This window comes from Lotus japonicus, chromosome 4 (assembly GCF_012489685.1).
Source record: "Lotus japonicus ecotype B-129 chromosome 4, LjGifu_v1.2".
Classification (NCBI taxonomy): domain Eukaryota; kingdom Viridiplantae; phylum Streptophyta; class Magnoliopsida; order Fabales; family Fabaceae; genus Lotus; species Lotus japonicus.
In genome coordinates, this window is record NC_080044.1 from 44,686,549 (window position 1) to 44,699,930 (window position 13,382).

Below are 13,382 nucleotides of genomic sequence, written 5' to 3' on the forward strand. Positions count from 1 at the left end.
CCAGAATTTGACAAGCTCTGCAAGCTAAGAATTGACAGTTCTTATTAATAAGCAAACTATGAATACTGTGCAGTGCCTGATCTTTGGAAGGAGAAAATCTTGAAATTTCTTGTTATACTTCATTGCTGCAACAGCTGTTTTATAGCTTTTGTTTACTGAACATAATGTTGCTTTCAATTCTTCCTACAATAGTTCTGCAGTGAATTCCCTTTTCCTTATGGCACGACTAACCTGGTGTATTATAGGGCCCAATTGCTGCAATTGGTACAAGAGATAGCACGTTAAATATTCTCATTGGAGATAATGGCTGGGTCAATCATCGAGAAAATGGAATACTCTATTCTTTTGATGCTACGAAATGCATGTTTTCATGGGGCAATCTTTCTGAGAAGCTCCGGATGAGTATGCAGGATTGAGGATTGTAAGGATGAGGTTATGGTAGATCTGTTTGCAGGCATTGGCTACTTTGGCGCAGCTGAGAAGGAGGCGGCGGCGACGGAGAGAGAGACAAGAGAGAGGGACCAAGTGACCAACGATTCGTATGAAGAAGGAATGAAATAAAAGACGTGAAATAAAGAAGGGAAACCCTAAGATAAAAAAAAATCAAATTTTTAGATTTTATAAGGTTATTTTTGTCCGAAATTTATTTCCCTTCCTAATTCCCCCACTTTTGGGGGAATAAAAATTTGAGGTTGGAGGGATTTTGCTCCCCTCCATTTCCCTTCCCCCCTCCTAAAGTTTGAACAAAACAAAATCAGATTTTAAAAATCTCTCTCCTCCATTCTCCTCCAACCAAACAATGCGTAAGTGGTAAGAGTTAGATGATATATGCTTTAAGTAGGAAAAGGTTCAAGATCAAACTAGTACGATTCTAGGGCATGTCGAGCTAGTGGAAAACTTTCCTAGGTTGAGATCATGATGCTCGGACTCATAACCTAGTAGGTGACCAACAAAATGTAGATAGCAGGTTGTCTAAGTGGGTCAAGAGCCCAATAGCGCATAACTTCTCAATGACGCTTTAGCAAAGCTTTCTAAGAGCATCTCCTCTTTAAAAAAAAAGAGCATCTCCAATGCTAGTTCTTAGTTCATAGCACTATTTATGTGAGCCTGTACTGCCACATGTGTTTAAGCAACTATTTGCAGATTTTGCTCCAACCACGAGTTCTTAGTTCTTAGCATTATTCATCCGGTCACACAATACCATTATATCAATATTTGTTATTTCCATATTATTTTTATTTAAATTTAAATGCTAATTCAATACTTAAATTAAATGAATGAGAGAAAAAATATTTTTTTATGCTGAGAACTCAAAAAGTAAAACTTACTATATAAGAACCTAGCTCTTATTTTTAAGAACTAAAAACTTCACGTCATCCCCTCTAATAGTTAAGAACTCAGTTTTTATTTATTGACTCAAAAATTAGAAACACCTTGCATTGGAGATGCTCTAAGGTTTTATTGCCTAATGCCAATTGGAGGTTAACACATTTTTTTTTAAAGTGGAATTGGAGGTTAACACATGATTACATGTCCAACGTCCCTCACGACAAAGGAAATTCATAGGTAACTTACTTTATATGGTACACGCACTTTCAATTTATATCACAACTAATTTGAGCGTAGTGTTTTTGAAGGCATTACTCATTTAGCATCATGCTCGTCATACACACATTTGTTTATAGATTATTAATTCAGTTTGAACTTCAACCAACTTTCATGGTAACAAAATATTTGACCTCGTTTCATTTTGGATACCTCGAAAAACATAATGACTTTCCAAAGAATGCAAAAGGAACATTAACTGAAATCCAAACATACCATGAACATATCAATTATATGTACTTCATTAATGATTTCAAATATTTAAAAAAATACTAATTTAAAAGAAAAAAAATCAAAGCCCTAACTAACCCCGACTGGAAAATTTCAATGATAATGTGATTTACAACTAACTGAGCGTGAGCAGAGCTAATTAAGACTCTGATTAAGCTCTTACAAACACATCCAATTCTCTCAATAATTGCATAACTGAGAGTTGTGTGCTCTCAAGCAACAATTTCATCCACGTTAGAATTAAATACAAAACTTGGGAAAGAAGTTGTGATGTCCCTGCATTAGTATCAAGAATAACGAATTATATTATAGTTTGAACATCAAAATGTGGATGAAAGTAGATTCACATTTACCGTAAAAATAATTCTACACAAACCTTAAGTAGGGAAGAGTCATGATTTTCAGCAGTGATGGATTTTCAGAAACAAACTTTCGCCACTCGTCAATGTCAATTTTGCCATCTTGGTTCTGGTCAGCGTCCACGAATGTCTGACCACAAAAAATATGATGTCAAGTTCAAACCTTTCTATTTAATTTGTGGTAATTAATTAAAGAAACAAAAAAGAGGTCACAACACACCATCAACTAAAAAAACACAATTTTTCTTCATATTGTAGATGAACTTTCAGGAAAAATTTAACATGCACAAGTAAAAACTTGTGTATGATTGCACATTGGCATTTTGACCCACTATAGTAGGTTTTAAAAAAAATAATCAAAAAACATATTTTCTTAATTAAAAATTTATTGTTAATTAATTTTTTTTAAAAAAATATTCTTAATTAATCTGTTTCTCTTCTCTCTCCCTAATCACTAAATTAAAAACCATGAATTTTTTTTTGAATCCATTATACATAATTGCATTTCCATCAACATAGCATGCATATATCATATTCATTAAACCAAAGGACAATCAATGGGATCTGAAAGTTCAAGGCCAAAATCAAGAAATGGAAGTCAAATCTTAAACCGACATTCATCTTGTGTTTGCATGTTTTTGTAGGGAAGGATACACATTCTTCTTGAATTCAATCGTGCCTTTTTCTGATGTATTCGATCATTTCTCAACCCATTTGCAAATCCCGAACTTTCTCACCTCGAAGCCCGCTCTGATGAAGCACGTTGGCGCACCGGCAAAGCCCACTAAAATCTGGGGTTTTTTTTTTTGTTTTCTTAAAAATCTGGTTTCAGGGATTCAAACACAGATCTGGGTTTTTATCTTCACTGGTTTCTGGTTCTCTAGATCAACGATTCATCCTCCTCCGCGTCCAAGCGACCACACTAAAGATAGATCTGGCAGTTTTCCTCAAGATCAGCTTGCCGTCGGATCAGCTCGTGGTGGTTTTTGGGAAGGAGATCTGGGTTGGGAGAGGAAAACGTAGGTGGAGTTGAGGGAACGAAGAGGGAAGGATTGGGTGCGACAACGCGACGGCAGAAGGATTCCGGCATGATGGCATGGAAATAGGTGGTGGGTTCTGGGTTGGTGGTGGTGGTGGTGGCATGGATATTGGTTGATGGGGTGGGTTCTGGTCGAAGGTTGGTGGAGGTGGATTTTGGTAGATTGAGGGGAAGGGTTGGGGAAGAAAGAGAGATGAAGATGAATGATTTAATAGATCTATTTAACTTAAGTAAAATTATCACAGGTTAATTGTTATAATTAATAAATCTGTAATTTTTATTTTTTAAAAAAAACCGGAAAAACCTGCTATTGCAGGTTAAAAGTAGCTTGTGTAACCTTACACAAACAATCAATTGTGCACCGTAAATTCCTCCGAACTTTCATATCTAATATACTACATTATCCAGGAATACTCACCTTGTCAATAATTGTTTCTACCACCTCATCTGCCAACTTCATTTCTGACTCACAAAGAAGTGCAATTAACATTTGCTTGACCTGTCAGAAATCACCAAAAAGATATGAACGGCACACCAAAATAAAATATCTTTTTTCTGAAGAACAATGAGAAAAACAAAACCAAAATGAAAATCATCAATTTGAACAAAAGACATAAGAATGTAGATTTGAACTTCATTTGTTTCGTCAAACAGAACACTTTATTTTCCTTGAAAGTATATGAACAAATAATGACCGCCTTACCTCTTGGCGTTCAATAAAGCCAGTACTGTCCAAATCATAGAGCCTAAATGAAACTGCAGGAAAATCCCAAACCTAATGGATCAGTACAGCCAGATCGCAGAAAGGAATCAAAGGTAAACCACAATGAGTCAAGGATTTTTTAACTTACAATCTATCTTGTCTTCTAGCGCTGCATTTGGGTGGAAGACATTGAGAGATCTAACAAAGTCATCAAAATCAATAACTCCCTTCTTCTTGACATCAAATAGATCAAAGATCTGCATGTAAAAAAATTCTGAAATCATATCAATAGATATCCAATCAATTAATAATGGTTACTTCAAGGAGACACCACAAGAATGAATGTAGAGAAATAAATTAATATGAAAGTTGCAAAGGTAATCAAATGTTGATTTCTTTCTATTTCAAAAGGAAACCAGGAAATAAGAATAATAATGTGCATATACATTTTGTCAGAGTAATGGACCCATTTAATGAATCAATTACATATCGGGTCAAAATTTAAAGAATGGTATGGCAAAATGTAAGCAGTACATAGTACTTGAAAGTCATGATCCGATTAGCTGCAGATTCTAACATCCTCCATTTTTTTCTAGCAGTATATAGAAATCAGGGTGCTCTTGGTTTGACATCGTTTCTTCTATTCCACTAGAGCCCATTATTTGGGGGTACATGATGGAGCTCGAGATGATTCATTTTTAGGGGCAAGTATCTAAGATTAGTGAAGAAGAAATTTAAGTATACTTTTGATAGAGAAATCAAAAGGATCCAATTTGATCAAGGTCCAAAAAGTCAAAATTTGTAGGAATTGGAAAAACTATTTCAATCAGAAGTATATCCTGTGTTCACAATAAGTATGCTACAGACTTATGTTAGGAGAATAATAAATTGAGTTTCTTCTAGAAAAATAGAGTGAAACAGTGAATTTATTCAATAACCTACTTGAATTGCAAATTGCAAATTGCTGATCTAAAAGCACATTGAGACGCTTAAAGACATTCAAACATACTTGCAAGAAGCAAACAATTACGGCACAATAATTATCACTACGAAAGAAAAGGTATGGTGTTTAATACCCGATTTGCGAAGATATTTTCTTTTTTCCTATTCTTGAAGATTGCCAACTGAAATTCTTCCTGCAAAGCAAGAATGCACATAACCACATTATGGGCTACGAGTTCCGTGTGAAGAACAAATAACCATAAAAAACAAAAAGGTTAACTGGATTAGGACAGAGAATAATTTATGAACAAGTATATAACAGAGCAATAAGAAAAATAAATATAAAAAAGTGAGAAAAAAGATATCATTTAATGCAGATCACTCATGTATGGAAGCAATGTTGAAAATATTAAAAACAATTATGTTTTGTATTTCACAATGGATTATCTGGAATATTCCAAATAAATGCATTGCACACCGTAGTTATGGGCTAAATTCTTGAGACAAAAATACACAGGTAAAGCTAATAGCATAATTTCACATGGCACAAGATACATGTGAAAAACTAAAGATAGGGCGAAGATACTTAAAAGGAATGAGTGAAGAGACAGCAACATGTAAAAGCAGAATTTATCAGAGACCAACTTCTGAAAAACAGAAAAACAAAAAGAATTTGTGATGTAGTACCTTGCTTATTAATCCATCATCAACAACAGAGCTGCTTATGCTCTTAAAAAGCTCGAATAATGCTTCGACCTCACTGACAGTGACTGAAACCAAAAAATTATCACAAGGTTAAACACATAGAGTAATACAATAACAAAAGCATTATGCATTATGCATAGCTATTTAGAAACATTTTACTTAATATTTTACCAGTAACGAGACCCAAACACGATCATCCTATCCATTTTCATTTGAGACACTTACACATACAAACTTGATTTTGTTTCTCAAATCAGCAGAGCTTGCTGAATAACAAAAGCATGATGCATCGCTATATGGAAACATTTTTCTTAATAATTAACCAGTACTGAGACACAAACACAATAATCCTCTATCCATTTCCATTGAGATGCCAACACATATGAGTTGTTTCTTAAATTAGTAGAGCTTGCTGAATGCATGGGTATGAAATTGTGTGCCAGAAAAGAGAAAAGTTTTGCAGTATGAGCGAGAAAAAGAGCCATTTTTTGCTTTGGTGACAGAATGGAATAGACTGGAAGCAATATTATCTTTGGTTAGGTTTACTTCACAATAAGCAGAAGCAATGCAATTTATAATATAACCTAACATCCAGATACCCAAAGATATAGCACAGCCTATGTTGATAAAGCATGGTGAAATCAGTTTCATCCATGTAGACCAAAATAAGGTAGATTAAGGGTAGGCCCAAGAGGAAGTGCCTACTTTGGATAGATCCACCTTTGCCTACTTTTAATAGCATACATACGAAGTGAACTGTGTTTTGCTTGTTGCAAACTCGCAAAACTTCCCTTTCCATAAACCCTACAGGTATAAATGGATTAAGATTCCCCGCAGTCGAGGAAATACGACGCAAGCAAGTATTTTTAGCTATCAGATCTTGGTAGGACATACACATTTTAAGTTAATGAGTTAGAATTGTAAATCGGAATGATTTTCATCAGATCATATGATCGGACGGCTTGAAATGCGCGTGAATGCACAAATCCCAAGAAACATGTACATAATTGCAGGCCCTTACAAAACAATATAACTTTGTTTAACAAATATTATACTTTAAGATTCAGACTGCAAGAGTGCAACACTAGAAGCAAATTCACAATAAGCTACTCCTCAGAAGCTTTTACAGTCAGAATTCAACAACAAAAAAAGAACATCACAATAAACCAGTATTATTATTGTACAAGAATTACAGCTTCATATCATTTCATTGACAAAATTAATCAACTTACAAGCTGTCTGTGATGCAAGAATTACTGGATCCTCTTGCCCTGGAAACTGCTTTCTTGCCTTAGAGTTGAAACAGCCCATTTATGGAGGAAATGCAAGGGTAGCACGGTGCAGGACCTGTGCTCGAGTTTCCCTGAATATATATCATCAAAATAACATTATCCTTATAATTCAAACCCAAAAAAATTTAAAAGACAAAACATATAATAATAAACAAATAAATCAACCCTACATGATTTTAGTGGTACAAAATTGACAGGGCACAAATAAAAACTTTAAAATTTCAAACAAAAAATTAAAATAAAGGCTGGAGTATGGAGATTTCCAACACTATGTTAGAAAACAATAATTGACCAATGACCATCAATCAATAAAAGATGGCAATAGAGCTCAAGCCAGAAAAAAACATAGTTTATGTAATTATTGAGTTTGACTTTTCCAGACAAATTGGTGCATGAGATGGTAATGGGACAAATAATAAACATGCTCAATAATTAAAAAAACATAAAAACATGACCCAGGATTCAGATTTTTCAACCCATCACGAAGATGAAGTAATCTTCAAACAGTCAATATCAGAGAATCCTATGGAGATCCCAATCAAAGCACACAAACAACGAATCAGCAAAAAGAAATAGATAAATTAAGCCTACATTGTTATCAAATTTCCCTCTCCCATAAACCCTACCCAAATCAAACAACATCTGAATCAAACACAGAAAAAGGAAAGTGGAAAAATCAAAGACATGAGTAGAATCCAAAATCCGAAGCAAGAAGCAGGGCTAGGAATGAAAGAAACTCACCCAGATGAAAGGTGTGGGTTTCTAGAAAGTTGCCATTGGAGTGAGTAGAGGGCGATGGAAAGCAAGCGAGGAAGAAGAAGTAGAAGGAGGATGAAGAGAGAGAGAGACGCGGAGTTATTGAGAGAGAATCGAAAAAGTGATGTGATTGTGTAGTTTGTTGAGTTCGGGTTTGGTTTTATATAAAATAAAAGATAAAAGATTCTAGTTCTAGTGGGAGAGAGAGATTGACGATGTGGTTGTGGAAAAGTGAATGTGAAAATCTCCCAAGGGAAAGTAAAGTAGGAAACGTTAACGGCGAGGTTGGTGTGGCGGGCGGCGGAGGCAAGGACTAGTATTTTTTTTTTGGAATCTTTGAGAGGGATTTGGAATATTCTTATTATTGTTACATATTTTCAGTTAATTACTACGCTGCATTGATTATGCAGCGACTTGCCTTTTACTTTTTCGGTTTTTCCTTTTTCTATTTTCGTTCCAAAATAGGGATTTTGTTTTGGTTGTTTGGAAAAAAAATAGATTTTGTTTTGGAAAATGTCCAAAAATAAAATATTTACTCGTTTTGTTAGAGCATCTCCGATGCTAGTTTTTTAGATGCTGTAACAAAAACGAATAAATATGGCTTAATTGTAACTTTGGTCCCTAATATTTACCAATTCCACGATTTTAGTCTTTCACATAATTTAATTATACGGATGGTCCTTGACTTTACTGGTTGTCTTGTCTGCAACGTTGGTCCTACCGTTTATTTGTTAATGGAGGAGGTTTACGTGGATTGTCACTTAGCTGATGTGGAAGTCGAATTGGAGAGAGAAAGAGACCAGCAACTGATTCAACCTTCTTCCTCGCCTCCAGGGACTCGTTCGTTCTTTATCTCTTCACTTTTCGCTTAATCTCAAACTTCGAAACATCTTCCTCACGGTGCTCTGTTTTTTAAGGAGGAAGAGGGTAGAATATGATCGTTGAAGGTCTCACGTGCAACTCACATGCTTCCCTCTCTCTTCAGTCCTTCTTTCTCTCTCCAATTGGACATCCATGTAAGCCTCCTCTGTTAACAAATAAACGGCAGGACCAACGTTGCAGACAGCCAGCAAAGTCAGGGACCATCCATGTAATTAAATTAGGTGGGGGACTAAAATCGTGGAATTGGTATACGTCAGGGGCAAAAGTTGCAATTAAGCCAATAAATATTCATGTGGGTCCGCTTTTTATTTCTTAGTTCTTGACACTATTCATGAAGGTTCGTACCGCCACATGTGCTTAAGCAACTCTTTGGAGATTTTACTTCAATCATGAGTTCTTAGTTCTTTTTTTTTTATAGGAAATTGTTAGTGGTTAGTTGTTAGTAAGTTAGAAAATCCCTTCAAATTTCTCTTCCAGGATTCGAACCCTGGACCTTCCCCTCCCCAACTCTTATGTCCCCTAACTCTTACTTTTCGAGTTCTTAGTTCTTAATTTTTATCATTATTCATCTTGTCTCACAATACCATTATTTTAGTAATACTTTTATTTTCATATAATTTTTATTTAAATTTAAATGTTAATTCACTACTTAAATTAAATTAGTTTATGAATGAGAGAGAAACAATTAATTTTTTATGCTAAGAACTCAAAAAGTAAAACTTATTATATAAGAACTAGTTCTTATTTTTAAGAACTAAGAACTTCACGTCAGCCCCCTCCAATGGTTAAGAACTCAGTTCTTAGTTCTTAACTTATAAATAAGAACTAAGAATCTTGCATTGGAGATGCTCTTAGGCACCGGTTTAGATGGATACATAAGTAATTAATGGATTTAGTTATTATAATAACCCTTGTAATAATCGCGTATGAGAAACATGTTTTTTTTACATCGGAAAGATAAATTACACCTGCCAGGAATTGATCTCTGGACCTCGCATATGAGAAACATGTTTTCTATATCACCGTCCATTTTATTTCTCGGTAAAAAAAAATTAAAGTGAAATTCGGAAAGAAATTGAATTTCTTTTTGTGCAAAGGGAAATAATAGAAAAACAAACAAAACTAGCTAACTAACAAATCTTGGGCCAGAAAACTGTGAGCCATAGGAGGGGGTTGCTCCCATAACAGATGAGGACATTGTTGAGCCTGAGCAAGAGCAGCCAGCTTATATGCCACGACATTGCAGAGGGGAGGGGCATGCCTCATCGAGGCCTCCCACTCCAAGTGCAGTAGCTGAAGCACCGGCGCCACCTCCACATTATTAACTGGAACCAGTCCAGTCCACGACCTCAACGCTGGATGACTTCCACCAGAGATAGGCAGTCCGTTTGATAAAGGACCTGACGAACCCCCTATCCTAATAGAGCTGCAACCCCTGCCTTAGAGCCACCACCTCCGCCAAGAACGCATCTGCCTTACACCTAAAGCATCAGGTCCTCGCATTATCAGCACAACTCCTCCCGACGCCATCTCACCGGAGGATAGGGAGCAACTCTCGTCCGTATGCAGCTTGAACCACCTGATGGGAGGAGGAGACCAACCTGCATCCTCACCCATGCGACTAAACTGGCGCTCAATAAGCTCCAGAAACTAAAGACCCTGCAAAGACGAGGAAATCTCACGCAGGACGAAAGGAAGGGGGCCAAGGCACCTCATCAAAGGTTGTGTTGTTCCTCCACCTCCATATCCACCAAGCATGGGTGAGAAAAGCAACACAACGAGCATGGCGGATCATAAACATCCACCAATCCTGGAAAGCTCCCGTGAAAAAAGTGGGAGTAAGAGGAAGGTTAGAACCCAACCAAACTTGCCTGGCATGGGGATAATCGCGAAGACAATGTAGCACGTCCTCAACCAGAGAAGAGCACCAACCACACTAGGGAGAAGGGGCCAGATGACAGTGGTGTCGTAAAGCATTCGTTGTGAGACGACCTTGCACCGCAAGCCAGGCAAAAAACTGAAGCTTCTCAGGGACCTTGGCGCGCCAAAGTTTCAACCACGAAAAGGACTGGTCAGGGTTACCTGTGAGACTCAACAACCATTGATACGCCTCCGCACACAAATAGCCCAACGTCGAGGAGGCCCACACCCGAGAATCAGACCGCGTAGAGAAAGAAGGGTCGGGGTTAGCCATGATAGCTTGCACCACTGCCTCCGGCAACTGCGTATGTAAAACTTGAAAAGATGCACAATTAGAATGAAATGGCTCAATCTTATCTCGCATTTATATGATTGGATTACAAGCGTTGCTTAGATACCGTGAAATAGTTAGTTTGTTTCCTATAATGTGGAAACCAATAACTTAATAACAAAAGATGCACAATTAGAATCTTTAGTATGGTAGATCAAAACAAATAACTCTTATTCCATTCCAACAACGACCATGATGAAATTTGAATCTAAACCATTATATTTGACCGATATAATAACTTAATTACTTTTTTTTCTAATTTATCATTTGAAAGAGTTTGTTTGAATTTATCTTATAACATAAACACTTATGGTAAATTGGGGTTGACTGCTCCTTCCTTCTTTTGCCCCCAAATTCACTTTGAGTATTTGGATAGATTGATTTATGCCCATCAGACTCAAGAAGTAAAAAGTCTAAAAAAAGAAGTCACTTTGTTGAACCCCTAAGAAGGTTCAACAAGCCAGTAGGTCCAAATGTGTTCCTTTTATTTTTCTTCACTCTTCTTTTGGTCTTCATGAAATATCATGATTTATATTTTGCAGAATCCCCCTCTCTACAGGTAATTGACATGGATGCCCTAGCTAGCAAATCAACATGGGGTGTATCAAATGGAAGTTTGAGAAAAACCATAAGCCACCCAAGTGGAAGGATTGTCGGTACTCCAATTTAGGGTTGTCCAAAGCCACCGAACCAAACCGGACCCAAGCAAACCAACAGTTTTTTTACTGAACGGTCCAGTTCGGTTCAGCCACAGGTTTGATCGGTTCATTTTTATGGGTTTGTGTGGGTTGAACCGGTCGGTTCCGTTTTGGGCTTCAGACCGACCGAACCAGATATTAGGAAGAAAAAAAAAACCTCTAACCATACCCAATACCCCACCCTAACCCTAATACTTCAGACCACACATATCTCTCCTCTCATAATTTACTTCTACTGCAGCCACCACTCTCTCATCTCACGTTCTTTCTCTCCTTTCCACAGCAACACCATCTCTTCTTCGTTCTCATCACCATGTTTTCTTCTTCCTCTTCTACTCATCACCACCATGACAGTCGTCGCTCCACCCCCTCTCTTGGCAGAGAGTACCACCACCACCATGGACCTTCATAAAGCTTGAACCTTTAGCTTCTTCTGCACCTCAAAATGATTTTTGGACCACGGATCCGTGCTCCTAGGCGAAGGAGATGAAGAAACGTGTTTCCTCCGTCGTCACTCGTCGTACGCCACCGTCATTGGCATTTACCAGCGAACACTCTACGATGTTTTTCGGCGAACTTCGATGTCCTTTCATCACGAGACAAACACCATTGAAACCACCCCTATGTTCGCAATAAAAACCATGGATCTGTTTCCCCTCCGGTCACATCGCCGTCGTTAGTCACCACTACCACCGTCAACTCCGATGACCTCCTTTATCAGAAAAGAAGGAACTTTCTTGAAGATCTTCCTTCCCTCCTATCGAATCTAAGACCAGAACAAAGAAAGGAGAAATGTTTTTATCTTGTATGTAGTTTTGTGATCTTTTCTTAGTTTTGTGAGAATTTTTTTATTAATGGCATGATGTATAACACCGGTAATTCTCACTTTGATGTATAAACTTCTGAATCTTTTCACTTTGATGTATAAACTTATGGATTTGGTGCTTCTGGTTGTATGGATTCTTTCTTTTATTTTTGTGTGTTTTTTACTGGATTCATCACTGCAAAGAGAAAATTTTCTTCCTCCTCACTTATTTTTGTTGACTACATGCATGTAACCGATCGAATCGAACTACACCCACCACACCCGAGATCCGACCAAACCGGAGCTTTAAACTGACGGTGGCGGGCTTGAGTATTTGGTGAATTTCACTCGATGAAACCGGCATTGCGGCCCAAAATCGACCGTAACCGACTGATGGACAACCCTACTTCAATTATCCAGGCTTCAGCTAGTTCCCTTTGTTCGGTAAAAAAAAAACGATAGGCACAAGTTACTCATTCCCCACCCAAGCTTTAATTCGTTTTACATGAACCTATATTCTTTTAATTTGAAATTTTTGACCGAATCATCATATTTGCAGGTTTAGAAGAAGAAGGAGCTCAAACAACCCTACTTCCAACAACTATGCATATTTCAACCCATTCTCCATTTTCAACGGCTAAGGCCCCACCTAAAGCAAAAGCTCTTGCCAAGGAAATGACTCCAGGACCCAACTCCTTTTTAGTGATCGCGATTCAAGAATATCTTATCCTCGAAATAGTGCTTTTGAGCTTTTTCAAATCTCCTTCGAGTGTTCCCCTTTCATCTAGTGAGGCTTCTTCCCCTTTTATTGACTCACCAAACTTTTGTTGATAATCAACTAGTTGGTGAATTTCCAGAGGAAAACAGTGTAACATTCCAATCTAACACTGGCCTCACGGTAACAACGCAAATCTTTCTAGCACGTTTTGTCTCCACTTGCGCACTTTTGACATCCGAGGTTGACGAGGGAGGAAAGTAATCACCGGTGCAGAAGGCACGAACAACGAGCAGCTCCTTGCAAGCTTCTAGGCGAAGAGACATATGACTGAATCAATTTTGCACCCGAAAATAGGTATTGGGATGGGTGACCTCTTGAAAGATTTCTCAGGAAGCA

The 13,382-nt window shown here is 37.4% G+C and overlaps 1 protein-coding gene across 1 annotated transcript; it reads right to left on the reverse strand.

Moving 5' to 3' along the window:
• Nucleotides 1-1,800: 1,800 nt before the first annotated feature.
• LOC130714379 (calcineurin B-like protein 1) lies at nt 1,801-7,832 on the reverse strand. The gene is made up of 9 exons (XM_057564280.1): nt 7,618-7,832; nt 6,817-6,947; nt 5,567-5,649; nt 5,014-5,073; nt 4,086-4,194; nt 3,938-3,990; nt 3,653-3,733; nt 2,213-2,325; nt 1,801-2,112 (listed from the first exon to the last, which is right to left on the reverse strand). Exons 2-9 carry the CDS (start codon nt 6,893-6,895, stop codon nt 2,049-2,051), a joined length of 642 nt encoding a protein of 213 aa, XP_057420263.1. The 5' UTR covers nt 6,896-6,947; nt 7,618-7,832; the 3' UTR covers nt 1,801-2,048.
• Between the last annotated feature and the right edge of the window lie 5,550 nt (nt 7,833-13,382).

Coding starts and splice junctions, on each gene's coding strand:
- LOC130714379 (XM_057564280.1), bottom strand. CDS start 6,895: ATGGGCTGTTTCAACTCTAAGGCAAGAAAGCAGTTTCCAGGGCAAGAG. Junction 5,650..6,816: donor TCTTGCATCACAGACAGCTT/GTAAGTTGATTA, acceptor TTTTGGTTTCAG/TCACTGTCAGTGAGGTCGAA. Junction 3,991..4,085: donor GCTAGAAGACAAGATAGATT/GTAAGTTAAAAA, acceptor ATTTTCCTGCAG/TTTCATTTAGGCTCTATGAT.